The sequence below is a fragment of the Phlebotomus argentipes genome, unplaced genomic scaffold, assembly GCF_947086385.1.
Source record: "Phlebotomus argentipes unplaced genomic scaffold, Phlebotomus argentipes genome assembly contig_75, whole genome shotgun sequence".
Lineage (NCBI taxonomy): Eukaryota > Metazoa > Arthropoda > Insecta > Diptera > Psychodidae > Phlebotomus > Phlebotomus argentipes.
In genome coordinates this window covers 157,910-181,608 of record NW_026776170.1, presented here as the reverse complement: position 1 = coordinate 181,608, position 23,699 = coordinate 157,910, and the positions used below count along the sequence as shown (strand labels likewise).

The window sequence follows — 23,699 nt, the reverse complement described above, 5'->3', positions numbered from 1 at the left end:
TAGACAAATTTTATAATTTTTTTTACTCTTACTCAACGTTGAATTGATTTAACCTCTCTAACACTCTTATAGAAAAAATAGCAAAAGTTTCCTTCCTATTCATTTAGGATGGTAAATTTTATATGTTTGAAGTTGAAATTTGCTTATTTTTAGTGTAAATCGCTTCATATATATGTTATTTTAACTCGTTTTACTTACAAGTACTTACATCAAAAATTCTCAATCTGATATAATTGAATGAGTACTAACTGGTCATAAATAACCAATCTTAAACTATTAGTGAAAAAAATATATAAGCATAATGTGAATGTTGCAAAATAATTCTTTTCAGACAATGCTACATATAATAACTAAAAATGGGGCTTGCGCCGCCACGTGAACATGGTGTAAAAGTGAGTCAATTAGCAGTAATTGGACGCCAGAAGGCCCACTTAATCGAATCACTTCCTGGAAAATCACTATTTCCAATTAATTTGATAGCAGGGCACCCACAATCAAATATTGAACTAATGGTAATTCAATCTGACTTACTACCACACATCACAGAACTTAATTACCGGTGGCCTGGGTGGAGCCTACATTAGACCTCGCCTACTGTCGCGCCTGCGAATCGCATGTTTTTATAACACCCTCAGTTCTATTCAAACCGTCGCGACGTTATCACGTTGAGCGTTGTACAGTTCGAAACATTCGCGATGCCGTTGTAAGGGGATTTAATTACTGTGTAAACAATATTATGGAAGCAGCTGAACACATTTCTAAGATGCCACAGCCACCTGAATCACCGCATATGGCATCCCAAACGTCCTCCAGTGCCCCAAAAACTAATCAGGTAATGTGGCACTGGAAGAGATTTAAATGTCAATCGTTCGCGGATGAACAGACATTTTGATTCTCACATTTTTAGAATAGAAAGAGAGATTTTTGGAGATATAAAACTGTGTATTTGCCATTTTGGGAGCAATGGAGAGAAAGTAAATTCATGGACCTATTTTGAGATTATAAGAAGGAAAATGTGAACAAGTACACGCCTTATAAGTGTCATAGCGTCGCTCTAACATAATGCTCAGACATTTTAGTGTGTGTAAAACAAATACTGGTCACGTTGAAATTCAATCCCTTCCCTTCCATTCACAATTTTGATAACCGCAAAAACTTTTTTCTAATTGCTTAGTCTCTATTATAAGAATCCAATTAAAGTTTCACTATGTTATAGCGCTATCAGCTAAATCTTTCTTCTGAATCCAACTTACAACACTTTAATGTGAAGCACCCAATATATATAATATATATATATATATATATTATATATATATATAATATATATATATATATAATATATATATATATATATATATATATTATATATATATATATAATATATGTGTGTCTCTCCAGCAATAAAATACGATAAAATTGGTCTAATTTATACGAAAAATGCAGAGTCTTCGATAAAATCGTAAAATTAATTGTATAAGAAGCCATAACATGAATTTTGACACAAAATTAAATCCATTTGCATAACAGTTCATTGTTTCTGTTGCAATACATCCATTTAGGGTTTCTTCCAGTTTTCGTATTCTCACGTCCTTAGGTAAATGCGAAAGACAAGGAATTTTTAGAACTAAAACTCATTAGTCCTAAACTAATTTTCGCTACTGTAAGTTTTTATAATAATTTTTGTACTTCCAAACTATTGTAAGAGAAAAAAATCATTTTTTTAACCAAAGTCATTCTAAGTATTACACTGTACAATTATGATGCTTCTACAGTCTTATTAAATAGAATAATGGATAATTATCAAGAAACCGTACAAATTTTTCGAGAATTTTAGACAGTGCATGATGAATTCGTTCTTATAGGCGATATGTCTTAAGCTCTCTCTATTTAATCCTGATAAAGGCTGTGATCCACTATATTCTAAACGAATGCAAGGACATTCATGAGTAAATAACGATACATAATTGAAAAGCATGATTTATTGCACTTATTTTAACATTTACTGATTATGCAAAGCCACAAATTTAGTATGATGGAGTAAATGTTCAAAGAATACAGTAATGTTTGGCAAATAATGACTAATACTTTTCAGCCAATGTATTTCTACACTCATTTCATTGAAATTCTCTGTCTAGAAATAATTAATTCCTTTCCTATAAAATATGCTCTCGGACTAAGTCGCAGAGGCAAAAATTGTAATTTTCGACGTACAATTTTAAATGACACGGCTTACCGGACTTTGTTCGGCTTTGTCGGACACGCGCGTAGGTAATTTGAAGGTTATATTTCCTACATTTCCCGCCCCGTGGATAATAAAACACGTTCATAACAAAATAGAATTAAAAAGTCTCCATGAAAAGCGGGCAGACGGTAAAAATCGTAAGCGGCACAAACATCACAAATGAAACTTCCACATGCGTAATATTTCTCAAAAAAAATTTGTTTGATTTTCACTAACATCGCAGTAACCCACACTTAAATATGTAATAGAGACTCATTATTATTAATATTACAAAAGACAATTAGAGCCTTGTAAAACGACGACGAAAAAACGGTTATTTTTTAACCATCTTGTCTTAAGTATTTTATTTATATGTCCATATCCATAATTTTCCTGTATATCCAGTTTCGCATACATTACAAACAAAGCTAAGCTCACGGTTTCACGCAGCAAACAGCATTTTTACTCGTTTGGTCTCGAGTCTATTTTCTTGTTGACAATGTCCCTTTAGAAAGAATAACTTTTGAGGTATGAGAAACTTCTTATTTTTAGCACTCAAAGACAACACTATTCAAGTTCGCTAATAAAATCAATTGACTGACAAAGTTAAGCTTTGAGAGAATTTTTTGAAGACGATATTGATGATTTGGGGCATTCAGAAGTTCTTTTACGCTGACCACGCAGACTTTTGAATTATTACCTTTTCCCTTGGAACTACACAAATTTGAAAGAGGAGACGGCCCAAAATTTTACTCTCCTATTAATAGTAATAATACTATTTAAAATAACATTTAAAATGTGAATAAGCGTGTGCTTATGGTATATGGCTGGGATTTACAATTCCTTTCTTCCGTAGCCAACTTGACTTTGTTAGAAAGAAAGAAAGCATGGAAATCTTCATATGCAATATGACATACAACTCATGAAATTCAAAAATATCAAACTCTGGTTCTATCTCAATTATCATAAATTAGTGTGATTTTAGAATCAAATTTTTCAGTTAAAAAATTTGTCATTGCCATTAGCGCCTCTGGCGGTGATCTGATAAACTTCTGTTGTTTTAAATAGTTACAGAGTTTTGGAACAATTTTCCAATGAGTTTAAAATCATTATGATCGAGCAAAGAACCGATGTAATGGCGTATTTAAATTTAAATCATCAAATGGCATAACTCCAATTCCATTGCATTGGTGAAAAGTAATAACTTATTTTTAGAGACGTCCTGGCATAAACTATATTTTCAAGTTATTCGATTTCGAAAATGGATTTTTCGACTTTAGCGACTCTTGTAGTGGTCCTACTAATTACCAATTTACCAAGACCTAATATTTTTTGTATCTTTTTTTCTGTTAAATTATTTAGCCGTGATGAGTTTGATGCACAAATGAGATATTCTCAGTCCGACACTCTACCCACTTCATCACAGCCGTTCCACAAATTTGTCTTAGAAAGAATGCCTGCGTTTTTCTACAAATATTTTATATAGTACCGATCTCTTTTGATAAAATACTGCTGCATAATTGGAGTTTCGCCGCAATTCGCCCACCATCAACTCAACTATACAAGGAATATTAATTCACAGTAACAGAAAAAGCGAATCGTATCCACATTTTTTTATTCTCGTCGTCACTTTCCCGGCTCAGTAACATGCACGAAGCAGCGAAAAAAGAACCTAATCTGCTCTCTATAATGGATGACGTTTCCCACTCAAAGATTTATCTAAAATCACACCAGTTTCGTTCTTGTCTCGTTTTTGTACAAATCAACCAATGTATGTGCATTCGTAATCTGTATCGAACATTCGCTGTATATATGTAGGTTGAAGAAAAAATTAATATCCTCGTTTAAACCTCATCATTGACGCACATCATAACCTTGTTTGAAATCTTTGAAACCTCTTATGCTCCCGATATGGCGAAATGCAGTAAATTGGTATGCATTTACGCGTTCACCATGCTTAGGTGGGCACAGTACTACTTTATGGCATTCCGATTGTATCGTTGTTCATCGAAGCACAAGAGCGTTTGTGCTTAGCCCAGATCAGCAACACACTACTAAAGCAATTCAGCTATAATGAGATACATAACCGGCGTGTGGCGCTCGGAATCACGTGCGTGCAATGCACGCCTGTGCAGCTTGAGATTCTGCGACGTGCTGGTGCTATGCCCGTCTCCTCGCGCAGGTGTGGCATGATTACACGTCGTGAAGCAGAACGACTGTGTAAATCTTTTCTTGGCGACAACACGCCGCCTCGCCTTCCTGACGACTTCGCTTTTACGGTGCATCACGAGTGCGCGTGGGGTTGCAGAGGAGCTTTTTTGCCAGCGCGATACAACAGCTCCCGAGCTAAATGTATCAAATGCGCATTTTGTGGTTTATTCTTCTCCCCGAACAAATTTATCTTCCATTCGCATCACCTGTCTCCGCATGACAAGTATGTGCAACCTGATGCAGCCAACTTCAATTCATGGCGTCGCCACATGAAATTGTCTGGTGCGCCGCCGGAGGAGGTCGTACATGCGTGGGAAGACGTTAAGGTAAAAAATTTGCCCTAACTTGTTTTCTTTAAACCAAATATGATCATTACAAAGAAAAATAGGTGCAGATAATAAAAAAAATGAATCAGTTTAAAGCAGAATTTACAAGAGTATATAAAAATAAGTGGCCTTTTTACAAAAAAAAAATCAATTACTTTCTAAGTATTACTCAAAATCATAACCTAAAGAAATCATCCCTTTTTTGTAAATAATAGCTAGGACTCTATTCTCTTGGAATAAGGAAAAAAAACATTCGCCAATAATTACAAGATTATGTAATCGTCGATTGCACCAAAGTCTAAGTATTGATGATACACTTTCAGATCAAAACGGTGGAAAAGCTCTTTAGCAAGTTGCATAAACTCTACATCCCCAGCCCTTACAAGAAATAATGAAATAAAGTACTCAGTTACTTATTTGTTTATCATTTTTGACTTTTTTCTTTACACGGAGGTTGCAAAGTTAAGCTGAAGAGGATATAAACACCTATCCTTACTGACAATTTATTGATTACATCTTTATTAATCATAATAAAAATTGATATTACACACATAAATAATTAATTAAATATGCCGAAAATTAGTTCAAAGTCGCTGGTTAATGTACAATTGACTCTCCTCAGTACATTTAAGATCAGATTTTGAACAATTTTTTTTTACTTTTATTAAGAAATCGCATTTTAAATAAATATAAACGCAATATTCACTCAGTTTACATTACGCGGGCGCTCATTGAGTGCCTAAAAAATTAGTAGTAGAGTGAGATGAGCTTTTTGATCTCTCATGTGATGTGACGTAGCAGAATGACGGCCCTGGAATCATTAAGGCGTTCCTTTGCCTATCTGCCGCCTCTGATAATAAAAAAATCCATCCAACGAGCCCGATATCACCGGAAAAGACTAAACAAATGATGATTGATGGTGGAAATGAACAAACGAAGAAACTCATGACATCGCGCTGCAACTGAGGCCTCAGTTTCTGAAGTCGGCTCAAACTTCGCGGTGGCGCATGCGTGTGAGCTGTCAAATTCTCACACACATCCTCACTGAACGTCATTCGTGACTGCGCGTCGCGTTGCGACATGATTCGATTTCAGTTTAAGCGCGTGTGTCCCGGTATCAACGCCATGGACTAAAATAAAGCCGAATATTGTTAAATGCTACTTTAATGATAAATTTAGCATTTAACTTGGCCCGGCATAAAGAGGCTCATAGAGACCTTTCTCACAAATCCACACATTAGGCTCCAGGTCATATCAGGCCCTAGATGTTAAAGTTTCAATTTTAAAATTTTTTTCTGTCATAAATCAAGTTCCGATTATCCGATTCGAAAAATTTAAAACTAATTATACAGAACTCAAAAATTCCATCTTGTAGCCGAACATCTTACCATAACACAACAACAGCTAGAGGCGTTACAGTCTCGAAACGATTTTCGAATATTCAAAATTGTTGAATACGCATTGCATTGTCTTTAAATTTTAACGTGCTATTGCTGAGGTCGAGTGTTTCCAAAAATATCTCATTTATGGAGCTAGATTTTTTTCAGAATAGATATGAATAAAAGATATGGAAAGTCAAAAACCTTCACCGGCCGATTTTAGGTTTCTGGAATGATTTTTCAAAACTCTACAACTATTTAAGACAATAGAGGTTCATCTGACTGTCGGTTTGAACTCTGAAATCAATAATTCTCAAAATTTTTAAATCGAAAACGTTGTAACACGTGACTAACAGCTTGATAGATGTTTTGATAAAATTTTCTAAGTATTCCAGTTTGAGTCCTTTCCAAAAATAGATTATACTTTTAATTAATACGATAAAAGTAAAGTTCTGATTGTATAATTATTAAAATTCATTTTTACTTATTTTAGTTTAATAACAGGTAAAAGCTACAGTAAATATCAGCTGCCCCATCATGATGTTATCCCTTTTTTTGTTGTTGGTTTTACAATTTGTACCATTTTCAATTCAAAATTGTATAAAAAAAACTTGAAGAAGCACACGCTTGGCGTGGGCTTATGGTATATTAGCTGGGATATAAAAATTTCTCTCTTCCGTGGCCAACTCGATTTAGTTAGAAGGAAAGAAAGCATGGAAATTTTCATATGCAATATAAAATCCAAGTCCTGAAAACCAAACAGTTATAACTCTGGTTCTATGACTTCGATAGAAAAGTTTAACCCCATTTTAGAAACGTCTCGATCTGGACTATCGAAATACTTAAAAAATTATCTCTAATTAGTGTAACCTTAAAACAAAATTTTTCAATAATTTTTTTTTTACAAATTTTTCATTGACATTAGCGGTTCTGGCGGTGGTCTGATGAACTTCTGTTGTTCTAAATAGTCACAGTCGTAGAGCTGTGCAAGAGCTTTCCAACGAGCCACAAAATAATTACGATTAAATAAATAGAACAAAAGTTATAGCGTATTCAAAATTAAAGCTTTAAACCGTCATAACTCCGGTTCTATTGTATCCACAAAAATCTATTTTTAGAGACGTAATGACCTGAACTACAACATATTAAAATTTAAAGGAAAAGCATGATCTAGTCGCCGAGATACAAGCGCTAAAATTTTTATCAATATGGTGGCATTTGTTATGACATCACAGACTAAAATTTCTATGGCAACCTACAGAGCGTCGAGACACGTTTTTTGGTGAAGAGATGTTCGAAATCGGTTGATAATCAGCGGAGATATGGGCCGGAAAGGTGTGAACTTTGACCTTCCATATCTCCGCTCATAATGAATAAGGCCCCAAAAGTAACGGTTCGTTGGAAAGGTCTCGACCTCAGTTACAACATATTAGAATTTAAAAAAATTATGATTTCGTTTTCGAGTTATTCGTTTTCGAAATTTCTCAAAAGGTTTGTTTGTATCGTTTGTATCAAAAACAATTTTTGATAGTCTTCGATTCATCCGTCGAATTGCAAAGCAAAATGAAAAAATATTTACTGATATGAGATTGAAACTTAGAGATGTCTAAGGTGTATGATCAGCCTGAAAGAACCTTTTGATGCCACAATGCTTTGAGTGAGATAAAAGGTTTCATGCTCGGTTCCAGGAGTAGTCCCCAGAACCTGGTCAAACCATTATAGCAGAGAGGATAAAAAAAAATTAGACTTCGCATTTGCAGAAAGGAAGGCAGGCTGCAGCCTACCAGCACATCTTTGTGGGCAGAAATGTGATTAGGGATACTCAGTCAGCAAACGTACATGACACAATCGTTGAATGCTATAGTTATCCGATGGATTGTGTCACTATCTGCCAGAAAGAAGAGCTCTGTTCCATAAGAAAAAATATGCCATAATCAGCGCTCGTGCGAGAAATAGCCGAATATCATAGGGTATGATGTCCCGATAAAGACATAAATTGAATAATTGACCTTGCATCAAAGGGAAGAGGCGTGATCTGACCAGGATAGAGTCGAGTTAAACACAATACCAAGGTTTAAAATCTAATCCGCGTAAGGGATAACTTCACCATTAAGAAGAACAGTGAAATAAGGAAAGTTAGTGCTCTTTTTCGAAAAGATCATTGCTTGCGATTTCTTTGGATTGAAGCGAAGGCCATTGGACAGAGCCCCAGTGCCCAACTCTGGAGAGGTAATCATTGAGAAGGTTGAAAGCACAGGAAGAATTTGAAGGATCACCTTCTATGTAAATCTGGAGGACGTCCGCATACAGATGATACGAGCAACCACACAGGACAGTAGGCAGATCATTAATGATCATAGAGCAGAGCAACGTACCAAGAATAGATCCCTAGCTAATGGCTTTTCCTTCGGTAGATAAATAAGACGTTTTGTCTGCAAATTTAACAATTTGAGATCGATCGTGAAAGTAAGAATGTATCAAGGCTATTTCCTATGAAGAAAATAAGCCGCGCCTAAATTATAAGATTTGGTACGAATGCTAAAGTCTCCCGAAAGCATTCCGTCTCGGCATCGAGTGGGAATATTTGTGCAAATTGACTCGAATATGTTTTAGAGTGTACGCTATTAAGCTAGACTACATTAGATAGCTCATTTAATTGACTATCAACGTAGATCGTTTGAGTTCTAGATTACGATTGAAAAGATATCAGCGTGAAAAGAAAATATTGCAAGACAAGTCGCAATATAATTACTTGTAATTTCTCTTTCACGTGATATACTGTCAAAGTCCGTAAAAAATGTTTTTTTTTGGGAAATAATAAATGTTTAAACTTACCAATTTTCTGCCTGGACGGCAATTAAAACACCGTCTTTGAGCAATTTTCAATCAGAAAGACCAGACACATTGCTTAGGAATGTTGAAAAGCTTAAATTACTAGACTTTTTCTGAAAATAGTCAATGAATTATCTATACGCGTAATCAAAATTACAACGCGATTGCAAACAAAATTTTGACGGTTGGTCCTAAATTTTACCGAAATAAATTAAATTTAATTGAATAATTGTATAATTTTTGCATGTGTCTGTCCTTTGATTTGTCGCGAATGTAATGTATAATACAGGTTCTAAAACGGGTGTATATTAATCTACGAACCATACTTTTTGCGTTATATTATATTAATCTGATTTTCTGTCTTTATAGGCTATGTTTAATGGAGGAACCCGCAAACGGTTGCTACTGCCAACGCAGACACGAAGCCCAAAACGTTCAAAGCCAGTTACCCCGCCACCAGCAGAGCCCTTTACGCGAACCCTTATGATGGACTGGCAATGGAAGACACCACCCTTCTTGCCTTCCTACACACTGCATAGTTGGCTCAAACGTCCTAACGCCCTCCTTTTCCCCACTACTTCTCCATCGCCATCAAAAGGATTGGTCTGCGCAGGCGCAACATCTGCCTTTCGCCCTGTGGCGTCTCCGTTGGTCAAGGAGCCTGTTTCGTCAGATGATGAAATGGTTGACATAGAAACAACAGATGACATACCTCTATCACAGGTTAGACTTTTAAAGTTTTACAAAAGATCGTACTTAGAAACCTAACTTTTCTTAATTGAAAAATATTAAAACTGCAGTTGCTTTGAGAAAAAAAAAACTCTGAACTCTTAAAATATATTAGTATGCTAAGACCTCATACGTTAAACATCAAACTTGATTTTATATTTGTATAAATACTTTCAATAAGGATTGTTTTCATACCAAATTTCAATTAGTATCTCCAGATTCTAGGTTACCAAGGTCAAATATCAAGGAAAGCCAGAATTTATTACTTTGTTTTCTTACACTTAAATTTAAATGAAAAAGATTGGCAGTAGAATTCAGTTAGTTTTGAAAAAACTAATTGAAGTCATTATTGTACCTATAATTTTGACAAGACCTATAACCCTGCACTTAAAAAATTGTACATATTTTCACGTTTTACGTCTGCTTATGGTGGAGCTGGAAATAATTTTCCTTTTTCTGTGAAATTTGAGATGTTACAAATTTTCAATGTCAAGTTTAATGTAGTTAGGAAAATGAGTTCAACCGTTGTTTATCCCACAGAAACGTGCTAATATGGTGGCAAACTTGATTTAAGCTAAAACCCAGTTCGTGGCCATAAGCGGAACCATGTTGAAAAGGTTGCATACATCTTGATTTTCCTGCAATATGCAGAATTGAATTGAGCCGGAGAACATTATATGGTTCTAAGAAATAATAGAGTTTGGCGAGGCGATTCAGACGAGTCCAAGATCATTAGGATTAGGCAAAAAAAAGGAAATTATTATTAATAGAAAACTAATATTTTGAACAGCCATATTCCTGGTCAAATTACTCCATGAAGTACAACCTATTATATAGCTGGGATTTACATTACAGCTAATATCCGTAATCGCGCAAATAATCGAACCTCACAAAATCCGCTCTAATCGGCACAGGTAATCTAAAAATTTCGAAATATGAGGAAAATGGGAGAGGTCTGTTTTGTTTTTATGTCTGTTTGTCGTTCGTCCTTCCGGCGTGACAAACGGGCTTGTAGCGCTTAAACGGTAAGAAATATCGACATGTGGTTTGCGGCAAAGGTTAAAAGTATGCAGTGGTAATGAAGATTTTTTGTCAAATCCAACCCCCCACCCCTCCGTCCGCCACTTTGAACACCCCCAAAGTACACTTTCCTCAATTATTCAGCCCCATCTGGCATGAATCGGGCTCAAATTCTGGTTATGTTATAGCTGACCTCAAGACCTTTCCAGTGAACAGCCACCTAAGATTTTAGGTTCTTTCAAACCTTAGATAAGTATAAGGGTTTAAACTTCAGAAAGTAAAATGGTCAGAACTCCGCTTCTGAAAACCCGATCGGAACAATTTTAAGTTCATTGAAAAGGTCTCGTAAAATGCCCACCAGAACATCATAACTTTGTATGACCAAAGAGGGCGCTAAAGTAAAAAAAACCATTTCCGAAATCGAATAAGTCGAAAACAAAACTTAACTAACTAAAACTTTAAATTTTAATATGTTGTACACCATACAAAATAATAATACTTTTAGTAATAATAATAATAATAATAATAATAAATACGCATGAAATTCGGTTCTATTTATCTAATCTTAAAAATTTCAGGCTTGCTGGAAAGCTCTTGCAAAACCATACAACTAATTAAAACAATAAAAATTCATTAGATCACCGCCGAAGGCGCTTATGTCGATAATAATATTCTAAAAAATTTAAGTCAAAAATTTTTAAGGTCATTTTTTAAATATTTTTATTTAAGGACTTTGATAGTCCAGTTCGAGACGTTTCCAAAATGTTGGTAAATTGTAGAACAGAGTTGGTCAACTTAGTCACATTTCGAGTTGTTTCAAGCTGACCATAAATGTTCGCTTATCACTTCCTTTGACATGGAATATAAAAAGAAATACATAATACCAAATAAGTTTTTAAATCAATATAAGAATTTTGTTTTGGAATTGAAAACCATTATTATTCTTATTCTATGGCCTTCATCTTGGCTTTGATGTAAAAATAAATTCCTACTTTAGAAACATCTCTAACTGGACTATCCAAATATCTACTAAAAATTTTATTAAAGTAGCGTGACCTTGAATCCAAAATTTTTACTTTTTTTTAAATTCCGAGAAAAAAATTATTGACCGCCTTTAGCTATGATTCAACGACATTATAATGTTAAAGTGATCGATCGCTCTTAATAAGAGCTTTCCAATGGGTTCAAAAACTTGCACGTCGGATAATTAGAACCAGAGTTATGGCCATTTAAATTTTTTAAATTTGGGCCATATAGTCTAAAGTTTTGGAAGTACCTTTAAGTCTTGGTTCATTGAAAGAGTCTTGGGGCCGGCTATAACACACAATAATTTCGAGAAGATCTATAATACAGGACCTGAGTAAATAAGATTAATATGTGTATAAAATTACGGAAGCAGGGGTGGAAGGTTGGATTTGAGAACACAGTTTTTTATTTACATAATACTTTTAATCATTGCTGAAAACCGCATGTCGACACTTCTTACTATTCAGGCTATGGAAACCCATATATAGCATGGGACGGATCACAAAAAATTGATCACCACATTCGTCATATTTAGCCTCTCTGAGTCCATTCCAATCTATTTTCCCAGATTTTCCCACACGCGAAACATGTAGTAACATGGAACATGTAGTAATAAATAGTTTCTAAAATAGAAATGCTATTTATTTTTCACATAACATTGTGTTATAAATAAAATACTTCACATTTCTTACGCTGATTGTCGGTATATTAAAATACCTTTAAAGAAAATTTCGTTATGAACAAATGTATTATACATAGTCCATAAATTTCGAAAGATTTGTCCTGTTCTTTAATAAATATTCTTCATTCAATATAATAAGATAATTAATAATGCATTTTACAATGCTTTTAACATATATTTCGACCAAAAATTGCAATTTTTCTTTTCATTCAATTTCATATCACAGAAATTATTCGAGAAACATGTATTAGAACGAGAAAATCCCGTAAAATTTGTAATAAAAAAACACAATTAAATGTGTTACATCTTTTGTAGAGGATGAAAATATAAGATGTTCTTATGTTACCTACTAGAATGTACTGAACATCAAAACAAAGATTTGGTACATTTGTATAGCTCATAGCATAGGGCGAGATAAAATCCGCTTGAAATCTTTCAATTAATTATTTTACCCCTGTGTGGAAATAACCAAATCACGAGGCAATTGGGATTATAATTATAATTGAAAGAGCAACAAACAGACTTTGTGCCAATTTAATTTAATAGAAACATTTGCCAAACTACAAATGTATTCAATTTTGCCTGCCAACAATTGAATGACACACCAACCAATTGCAGATGTGCGATTGGGGAGAATGCGTGGCTCTTAGCTCCGCCTAGCAGACGAGAGAAAGGTTGTATGAAGTGGAAAGAACGTTGACAAAGAGCTGAGAATTTGTGAGATGATACTACAAAAAGAGGGAGAAACGTTTTCTTAATCTGCATTTTTTAGGTTTCTTTAATCATTATGAAGCGTACTAAAAGTCGAAAGATGTTAGGCATTTTAACAAGTAGATTTACTATATCTAAGTAATAATAGCTTTGATTTAATAGACTCGTATACACAAAAAGCAAATATAAATTATGGCACCCAAAAAAATATTCATCGAAAGCGTGTTTAGTTCCCTTAAAGTTTACAATATATAAAAACGATTTTACATCTTTTTTTCCATAACATTATCGGATTTACTTACTCACATATGCGGCTTTAACGTCCCATCTCCAGTAATGGAGATATGTAGACAGATTTTACGGCAGTAGAATGTCAGTTCGCCGACCAGCGATCTAACGTCACCTTTTATTATATATATAATATATATATATAATATATATATAAAATATATTATATATATATAATATATATATATATATATATATATATATATATAATATAGAGCAGAGCGCAAGACTCTAGTTCTCTCTATTCTAGTGAAGCGTATATTTCAGTTGGAACATTCAAAGGCAACCCGCTTGGGCTGCTCTAATTTCCCATTGAAAGGCTCATTTCTTGCACTCTGCTGTATTCGAACATTTGCTATCGTTGGGATTCAAACACACGACTATAGTACCGGGAGTCAAATGCATTAACCACTGAGCCACAGTCGCCCTAAATTACCAGAAACAACAAAATAATTATGAATAGAACAAATTTTACTTAAACAAATATGTTATAGGCGGCCGTGGTGCAGTCGGTAGAGAGCCAGACTGAGGACATCACAGTCGTGTGTTCGATCCTCATCACTTGCAAATGATCGAACACAACAGATACGAAAAATATTAAGCCCTTCAATGGCAAATATAAAAAATTCCAGCCCAAATAAGGTTGCTGTTAAATGTTCCAACTGAAGTAGAAACTTCTGTGGAAGTGTATTTCGCATCTGTCCTTACTTATAGATGGGCACAATACTAGACTAGTGTCACTTGTAAATAGCGATATCGTCTGCAAAAACGCCCAAGACTGTGAATTTGACTGGCTCACTTTGAAAGCCTTGCCCTCTGAGTGGGAAAAATCAAAGGATAACCGGGGGAGAGGGACGGACATAAAAATAAAAATAAGATATCAATGAAAGTCACAGGCCAAAGCTGTACCGTCTGAAAGGTAACTGGATGACTGGTTAGCTGTGGGTCTTGGCCCTTAAATGGGAAAATTTTCCTGGGGATGCATAAAGGGCCCGTCAGATGGCCTGGATGCCGTGGAGCAAGATTTCTTGTACCACCCCCATTTCTAATATAATCTAAACAAATATGTTTCGAAAAAAAAAGATAAAAATGAAAGAAACATGCAGGTAAATTTATAAAGATTGTAATTGTATATAGATATAGTGTTCATTGCTGAAATTCGGATTTCGTATTTCAGTTTATAAAAACCGAATCTGGTGTTTCAACTTTACGCTTTTCATAGTTTATATTAGCAGCCGCCTGGCGGCTGCTAGTGTACGAATGAAATACGATTGAGAATATGTTGCAAGGTTCGGTGGAGAGTTTATTTATACGGCATTCAACTGTCAAAAAGTCATTTCATTGCGGTCCCTTTTGTACTGCCATAAAGTGCAACATTTGCTTTTTCAGGAAATTCTTAGGACAGAATATTTCAACATGCGCCTAGTTTCTGGCTATTTTTTCTACGTGAAAGTGAAAAATATTCTTCCGAGTAAATTAATCACAATTTTCGGTGTTCTTTCCATACTAATCTCAAAGAACTTCCAGGAGTTTTCGGCGATTACCGAGAGAGAATTTTCAACGCGAGGAATAAATTTAAGCGGACGAAATAGTGAGTCTCAGTAACTGTACATCTTCATCCGCGACTTCCCTGACATTAAGCGTGTTTTCGATGGAATGTTTAAAGGATTCTGCTGACCATAATCTCCAGGAATATGTCTTTATTGTGACATTTTAGCACAGCCGGATTTTTATGCGTATCACGACAAGAATGCATGAACAACCAATTTAATTAAAAACTTCGTTTTTTTTTAATGTAATTCAAAATGCTTTGGGATACCAATAAGTTTCGATGGATGTCTTTCTCGGCTAGAGGTGTAGTTTGATTTTAAAGACGGGATGGCCAATTTCGTTAGTTCCATCAATTTTTATTCCGTTACAACGTTGCGGTGGCTGTTTTCCCCTTCTTCAGGTCTGTAAATATGTTATGTTATTGTTTGCGTACATGTGGGGAGATAAATGAAATTCTTTACATGTAAATATTGAATTGAACTCAGTCACTACTTTTTAATGCACTCCAACGAGCTCCAACTGATGCCTCTGACCTCTGGTGCGTGATTACCTTTGGAATAAATGTAGAACGCTTATGAGTGAATGTGTCACACTGTATGAATGGACTACGTGAAAGTACCTTTAGAATAAACGTAGATTGCTTGTGAGTGAATTTGTCTACAGCGTGAATGAACTGTGGCGTGAATGTACCTGTGAACGTATGAAAAGAACGACTGATTTATCCAGTTCGTTTGGCGTTTTCGCCAATCCTCCAGCTGTATGAGATTAAGGGATGATCGGTACTTCGGGTGGACTGTGTTTTTATGAACTAAGAACTATTTTATTCACACTAAAAACTAAATTTAACAACGGCGTTGAAAATTGATGACTTGGCGTCTTCTGATTGAAATCCATTATGGCGTCCAATTGGCAAGCCAGTTGGACGGTGTGAAGTGCGCTCCGTGCGTTGAATTGTAAGTTGTGAGTTTAAATCTCAACACGGTTTGTAACGTGTTCACCCTCATTATCCGTACTGATCCGGTGTACCATTCAGATTCAATTTGAGTTCTTATCCTTAGCTGTAATGTTCCTTCTCTCTTGTTCTAGGCTGCTGCTGTCTTATTTTTATTTTTCGTAATATTCCCGTATAGTTGATATTGACTCCTTGAACGTTCTCTTTCTTATTAATGTTAAAGAAGTGGACCTTATAGAGTCCAGGTGGCCGTGCGGTCTAAAGCTCTTTGTTCTTCCTGATGCGATTCAATTGAATGAACTAACGAAATTGGCCATCCTGTCTTTAAAATTCAATAAGTTTCCTTGGAAAGGGTTAAAAGATGTCCGGAAACACATAACCTAAATGTGGTGCATTCAAATGTGCACAAATAACACGAAAAATCTTATCAATCTGTGCTTATCATACTTAAAACATCATTATTGTATATTTCCTTGCTTTTTGCGTAAATTTTCCGGATTCTCTTGTCTTAACGCGACGAAATATACGAATTTACTTCCGGCGCATAGATCTGCCGCTGCCTTCCCGGTTCCCACCTCACTTGAGCTCATCAAAAGCTTTGTCCAGTTTATTACTTTGTTTATTGGAGCTCAAGCGTGTGGTCTCTGTGTCCCAGAGAGTAGGCGGGAAGTAGGAAGTTGTTAGTAATATTTTCATTGAAATCCTTCAATATTATATTAATTTTCGGGTATCGCGTTAAAATGCGTTGCAAATAGACCTCTATGCAAAAAATGCTCTGTATAAATTATAATATAAACATAATTTTATCAATAAACAACGTTTTACACTTTTCATAATTACTTCTGAATGATTCAATGTAAGAGTTCGTAGCTACTTTTGTAGAGTACCGCTTGTTTGCCAAGTGACGCCCTTAAAAGAGATGTGAAAAGACGTAGGGTTGCCAAGATAATTGAGGGTGGATTATGTGGATGGGTAAATCACTGTGTCGATAATGATGTAGATTGCTTCAATTTACCTTACAAACACTTAATCAGCCTAAGCTGGTTGCCACGCGGGTCACAACATATGGATTTCAAATTAAAATAACCCACGAAACTCATTAGATATGCACCCTTTGCGATTGCATCACCTTCGAAATAATTTGCTTCATTTTCAATCACTCTCACTGTAGCATAAATGTCGTAGCCAATATGAATATGTATAATGAAAATAACTATTATTACATATACTAAATTTAATATAATAGCAGAAAAATATTAAAACGAAGGAGATGGAATAACCAGTACAGCTATATTCATTTATCGTTTGAGGAACCAAAAAACACTAAATTTAAGAACTAAGAATAAGGAATTAATAATTGTGTTCAGTAGACACCAAATTAAAGCTGGTCGAAGCTCACTCTATTTGTAATCGTACAAAATATAAAAACTCGGAAAATCTACAAATATTATATCAGAGAGATCAAATATGACGAAATCTGTTGAATAAAAGAAGGGTCACTTTTTTGGGTGCCGTCCGTCGGTCTTTCCCGCCGTCGGTGATGTCAAAACCAATACTTCACCTCACCGTCCGCCATTTCGAATACACCCGAAAAACTTTTTATTCATTTGTTCAGCCCCTATGGCATGGCTCGGGCCCAAATTTTTGGTATATTATATCTTATCTCAATACCTTTCCAAGGAACTGCCACCTAATGATCTGGGCCATTCCAGACAGTAAATATAAAGGTTCGAACTGCAAAAATTAAAATAGCCATAGCTTCGCGTCTAATTAACAGATCTGAATAATTTTGAGCTTATTGAAAAGGTCGCATGAAATGCTTGCACTCATCATAACATGATAGCCTAATAAGACTACCGCTAGGGGCGCTAAAAATAGGAAAAAGCGGTTTCCGAAATTCAAAATCGATTAGCTCGGTACGTTATTCGTAGATCACGCTGCGACATCTTTGTGACCGCTCCATGGCTCCTAATCAGGCCGATCGTACTATTAGACAGTCAACGAATACCTCTCAATAACTCTAACAATTCCGTAGTTCAAGAACAGAAATCCAAAATGTAACGGCAGTCAAATAGCGTTATTTGCCTATTTTCTTTTCCTTCTCTTCTTTAACCCCCTTCACAAGCCCCGTCTTCACGTGTTCCACTTGAAGCCCTGGTCCCCTATTCTGCTATTTCACCACTCGATCGGGTGAGCGATCGCTCGAAAGAGGGATCACTAAAGCTCCTACCGGGTGATACAAATTGCACTATTTTGCTCACTCTCGTGAATGAAGCTTTTCGTGTTGGACTGTGACTTTTTCGGACACGTCCGGAAAGGGTCGAAAGATGTCCGGAAACACATAACCAAAATATGGTGCATTCAAATGTGCACAAATAACACGAAAAATCTTATCAATCTGTGCTTATCATACTTAAAACATCATTACTGTATATTTCCTCGCTTTTCGCGTGAATTTTCCGGATTTTCTTGTCTTAACGCGACAAAATATATTATTTGGTTTTATGTGTTCGCATTTGAAATGTTTCAAGTCTCACAGAAAATAAATTCTGCAGTTCTGTGAGTAATATGAATCGTAATGTTACAACGTATTTTTACGAATTCATACTTTTGACAATTTGTTTTAAATGTATGAATATAATTTTGCAATGATTCGTTAATCCATATTCAAATATTTTTTCGAGTGACTCAGACATTAGCCCATTGAGGGCGTTACTCTGCCAATTATACGTGCTAAGCATGACTAAGACTGTACCCAGGAGGCTGTTATGTAATCTCTCATTGCCGTCGTGCGTGAAAATGTAGTTACGAGACCCAGTCTGAGTCAATGATGCTGCGCTGATGTTTTCTGAACCTGATTTATGGCCCACCCCAGAAGGGACACAACCTTTACAAATGTCACGTGCGCACGCTCTCTTGTTCTCGAAAGGGATTGCACAAATAATCAATTGCTCAATTCAATTAAAAGCCGCTTATGGTAATCAAGCACAAGTACTTTACCCATATGTCAACATTCCACCCCCACAAACTTCTGCACTCAACTTTCCATCTGCTAGTGACTCTGCAGGGACACTTTTTCTTCACATACCCAGTTTTTAGGAGCAGGGAACTAAATTACAATAAATATATGTCATTACAAGAAAAACAAAAAAAGTAAGTTCAACGCTTGGTTTGGCTTACAAGGATAAGCTGGAACTGTGGGCAACTTCACAAGGCCACAAACTAGATTTGGGACAAAAACTCAGTTCTCCCCGCGTTGAGTTCATATTTTCTTTTATTTTCCTGCATTATGCAGAATTTTAGAAATATCATGAACCTAAACTATTTAGGTGTATTTAAATTACCATAACAGGGAAAGACTAAGGGTGGCAATTGCCCCAACCGCCGAGGTGTGTGATATGAAAACCTTACCTCTTCATAATTCCCGTCATCCTAGTCAGGATGAGAGTTATTACTTGAAGTCAACTTTGAGCCCATTTTTATGCGGGCATCTCTGACGTCATGAGTGACTAACAAGACAGCGTCCTAAGCACCAACTGGTGAGCACGGGAGTCGGCAAAAAGGAGAGCAGTATCCGTTTAGATTATGAAATTTAAAAATCGTGTGTACGAAAAAAGTAGACTTGTACAGTGTTGGAGATATCTCCAACTGTAACTGATCTCATTACAAAAATTGTACTCATTTCTAACTTCAGCCTTAGAAAACTTTGCGCGACCCTCGTGACGTCACTTGGAGAGAAGACGTTACGCTATCAGAGCGTCGGTCGTGAAAATTTATACGAATTCAATAATTAAAATGTGTTAAATGACTTGTGGTGCAAAAATTTTTGATCCTGTCGCTCCGGATAGTAACAAGACATAATACCATACATAAAGGTTAATCAACGCTCAGGTAGAAGTATTATTAGACTGTTTCATTCGCTAACATCAGTTGAAAAAATTATGCAAGTATTTGTTTGGCATTGGTACTGTTTACCGATCACCCCATCTTTTTTTTGTTTGAAAGCTGATGACGTCATAAACATTTTGGTGAAAGAAGTTTGAGTCGGACTCTAACGGTTCTCCCGCTAGATAACTGTAAAATTGCTATCTGAAAACTAGAAAATTGCATTTGAAGCGGGGCCGAAGGCACCGTCCCCTACCCCCCCCCCCACATTCTTTCCCCCAACCCCCTTCACCCCCCACCCACCCCACTTCCCCACTCATCCCCTTGACCGGTTCTTAAACAGTAAACCCATTTCGAGGGTTAAGACCCAAACACACTCGAAATGGGATGAAAAAGAAGTGGCAAAGGGATAAAACCCGTGGTTAATTTCCCATTTGTGCGTCTCCTGATCAACTTTTCGTGAAATTTTGCTGGGAAGAAGTGGCAAAGGGATAAAACTCGCGATCAATTTACCATTAATCCCCAAACACCCTCGAAATATATTGACCGTATCAGAAATAAAAAGTGGAGTGCAGAAGAAGTGGCAAAGGGATAAAACTGGCGATAATACCCTATTCAAGCGTGTAAAGACACACTGTATATCAATTACGAAAATTAGGTAATATACAGGGCAGGAGTGGGGGGTGGAGGGGGTTGGGGGAAAGAATGTGGGGGGGGGGGGTAGGGGACGGTGCCTTCGGCCCCGCTTCAAATGCAATTTTCTAGTTTTCAGATAGCAATTTTACAGTTATCTAGCGGGAGAACCGTTAGAGTCCGACTCAAACTTTTTTCACCAAAATGTTTGTGACGTCATCAGCTTTCAAACAAAAAAAAGATGGGGTGATCGGAGAGTGTTCGGTAAACTTGACTTGTGCCATTTGTTTTGACCAGGACTAGATCCCGACGCCTTTGAGTTGATACCTCATCGCGCTAACCATTACACAACAAGACTGTATAAGGGTTTTCAGGCAAAGGCTATATTTGAGTCAAGCAAAGACGCGATTATTCATTTGGATTTACAATGAATGAGAAATGGATTGTAGTCTTTATTTTACTGTTTATATGTGTGTGTGCATACTATCAAGTGAAACATCACTAGAGCACCTACTCTGTGTGCTCTTAATAGAAACCGTGGGATAATGCCAAGAAGAGTATGAGTTGTTTGCTATGCAATACTCTGCACAATATTGGAGAGATTTGATCTTCAAACACAGGTGGGTGAAAACTCACTTGCTGTCTGCTCTGCGATACTTTGATGAATAAATATATTTTCAAACATTTAGAATTTCTATACATTATTTCTGTTATAAGAAATAAGTGAAATAAGCATATAATATTTGAGTAAGGTATAATATAACGAAATTGGTATAGCGAAATATTCTTATTTTCAATCAAGCGCAATATTTTTTTGAATTAGGAACTTATAGTTATACTTAATAATAAAGGTGGCCGTGGTGCAGTCGGTAGAGAGCCAGACTGAGGACATCACAGTCGTGTGTTCGATCCCCATCACTTGCAAATGATCGAACACAGCAGATGCGAAAAATATAAGCCAATCAATGGCATTTATATAAAATTCCAGCCCAAAATAGGTTGCTGTTAAATGTTCCAACTGAAGTAGAAACTTCTGTGGAAGTGTATTTCGCATCTGTCCTTACTTATAGATGGGCACAATACTAGACTAGTGTCACTTGTAAATAGCGATATCGTCTGCAAACACGCCCAAGGCCAAGCTCTGCTAGTCTGTGCATTTGACTGGCTGACTTGAAAGCCTTGCCTCTGAGTGGGAAAAATCAAAGGATAACGGGGGAGAGGAACGACATAATAAATAAAAAATAAGATATCAATGACAGTCACAGGCCAAAGCTGTACCGTCTGAAAGGTAACTGGATGACTGGTGACCCCCATTTCTAATCTAATCTAATATATACTCAATAATAATTTATCATATCAAAGTTTGGACACATTTAGAATTTGCTAAACTCCCAAAAATACACGCAAAACGTAAGCTTATCAATATTTTTCTTGTACTCTTTCGCAGAAATTAGATCCAAAAAGGGATACCGGGCTAACATCACTGTTCAGAGACAACAATAACACAAACGCAGCTGTGGACAACAATGTGTTGAGCTTAGAAAAGTTTTAAAAGGCATCTTCTAAGTAGTCACACTTACACTGTGTGCTGTGCAGATGTTCAGAGTTAAATAAACTAATCTTAATCAATCTTGTGGCAATATTTATTGAACTAATTATTAATAAAAATCATCTGTGAGTGTTCACCTGTTGTAAGAAGTGTGGGAATTAATATCTGGCGAGACTGAATATGAATATTCTCTGTATCTGAAGACAGGCAACTTTATTTAAATTCCCGCCGCCGCTTAGCCCAGTTTGGGTCAGCATCTCGCCGACCAATGACGAGATACCAAAACTGTAACGGGAGTGAAATGAAGAAGCTTTCGGAGCTCTTTGCCCAGCTCACGGACACACTTTGCCTCGGACTATCAGCCTTTCCACATGGACGGGCGATTTTAGTGAAATAAAACAGTGAATTTGGTTAGTTTACAATTGTTTTTTCACTCCATGCGAATTTCCGTACACGGCCACGGTCATTCGCCGAAATTCAGGAGATCGCGGTCGCTACTGGTCAAATAATCTGGTCAGGGGCCGCAGAACACATCCTAACCTCCTTTTCTTCATCATTAAAAATAAATCGGCCTTTACAAATATGAATATGTTTATTAATCACTCATAAGTATAAAGCTTTTGTGAGCGTTTTTTGCGTTCACCGTCGTCTATGCGTTGATGATTAACCTCCAGAGCAAAACGGTGGAAAAGCTCTTTCATAGGTTGTATAAGCTTTCTTCCCCATCTATTATAAAATGAACAAAAAGACAAAGCAATTAAAACGCCAAAAAGGTTTGGATTAGCCACCGCTTGATATCTCTGGGAAGTTCATTCCAGAGAATCACCCCGTCAACAAACAGCGAGTTTCGGAGGATACGGCTCAGCGAGGTCGGCGAAACGAGACTCGAAGACCTGACAGACGAGCCAGGCATGAGTAGTTCGGCCAAATAATGGGGCTGACGTAAACGAAGCGTCCGAGAAATGAATTCAACAGAGCGTGATTGAGAAAAAGAGGTAGAGTTTGTTCTGCCTGTCCCAGCATAAGGTGATAGTACTGGGAGACATGATCGAAAGGCCGGAGATCTAATGCAGTTGTTTAATGTGACAGTGAGGCGATGCATAGAGGCTTGATCGCAGGAAAAGAATAATTCAGCGTTATGTTATTTGATGGTTTAATGATAACGCTATTTTATAAGTCATTTCGTAATGTCATTCTTCACACTGTAAATAACCAAATTTTTGTTACAAACTAACGTTATATTTAAGTTTGGTTGTCATGTGCCGGCTTGGATGGTTTTGAAATGAAATGCTCAGAAATGAGCAAATTATGTCCGTTACTTCGGGTGGAAGTGCATTAAAAAGGATCGTAAATATTCTATAGTTGTTCATTTAAGCAAACCAGATAGCATTTGAGGCTCTAATTTAACAAAATATTGCAACGAACATTGCATTACAAAGGCAAAATTTCCAAAATTTGATTTAAACGATCTATCCGAACATAATCTTTACGATATCTCATCGATTCCCTCGCAAAATAAGCTTCTTGTAAAATTCTTAACACTTAAAAATAAATTTTCCTACTCATAAATCTACGAAAGAGTATGTGAGAATAAGTTCTTTACTGATTTTTCCTCATAAATCGAAGAAATAAGTGAAGGTAGTGTTGGAAGCGGAGGAAGTGTTGACATTTTTGTGTGACACTGCTGAAGTGTTGATAGTGTCA

At 36.2% G+C, this 23,699-nt stretch overlaps 1 protein-coding gene across 1 annotated transcript; it reads left to right on the top strand.

Moving 5' to 3' along the window:
* The first annotated feature begins 736 nt into the window (after nucleotides 1-736).
* LOC132257062 (SKI family transcriptional corepressor 1 homolog-B) lies at nucleotides 737-21,998 on the top strand. The gene is made up of 4 exons (XM_059753770.1): nucleotides 737-832; nucleotides 4,183-4,758; nucleotides 9,339-9,692; nucleotides 21,894-21,998. The coding sequence occupies exons 1-4, from the start codon at nucleotides 737-739 to the stop codon at nucleotides 21,996-21,998; spliced, it is 1,131 nt and encodes a 376-aa protein (XP_059609753.1).
* The last annotated feature ends 1,701 nt before the right edge of the window (nucleotides 21,999-23,699 follow it).

Coding starts and splice junctions, on each gene's coding strand:
- LOC132257062 (XM_059753770.1), top strand. CDS start 737: ATGGAAGCAGCTGAACACATTTCTAAGATGCCACAGCCACCTGAATCA. Junction 833..4,182: donor GTGCCCCAAAAACTAATCAG/GTAATGTGGCAC, acceptor CACCATGCTTAG/GTGGGCACAGTACTACTTTA. Junction 4,759..9,338: donor ATGCGTGGGAAGACGTTAAG/GTAAAAAATTTG, acceptor CTGTCTTTATAG/GCTATGTTTAATGGAGGAAC.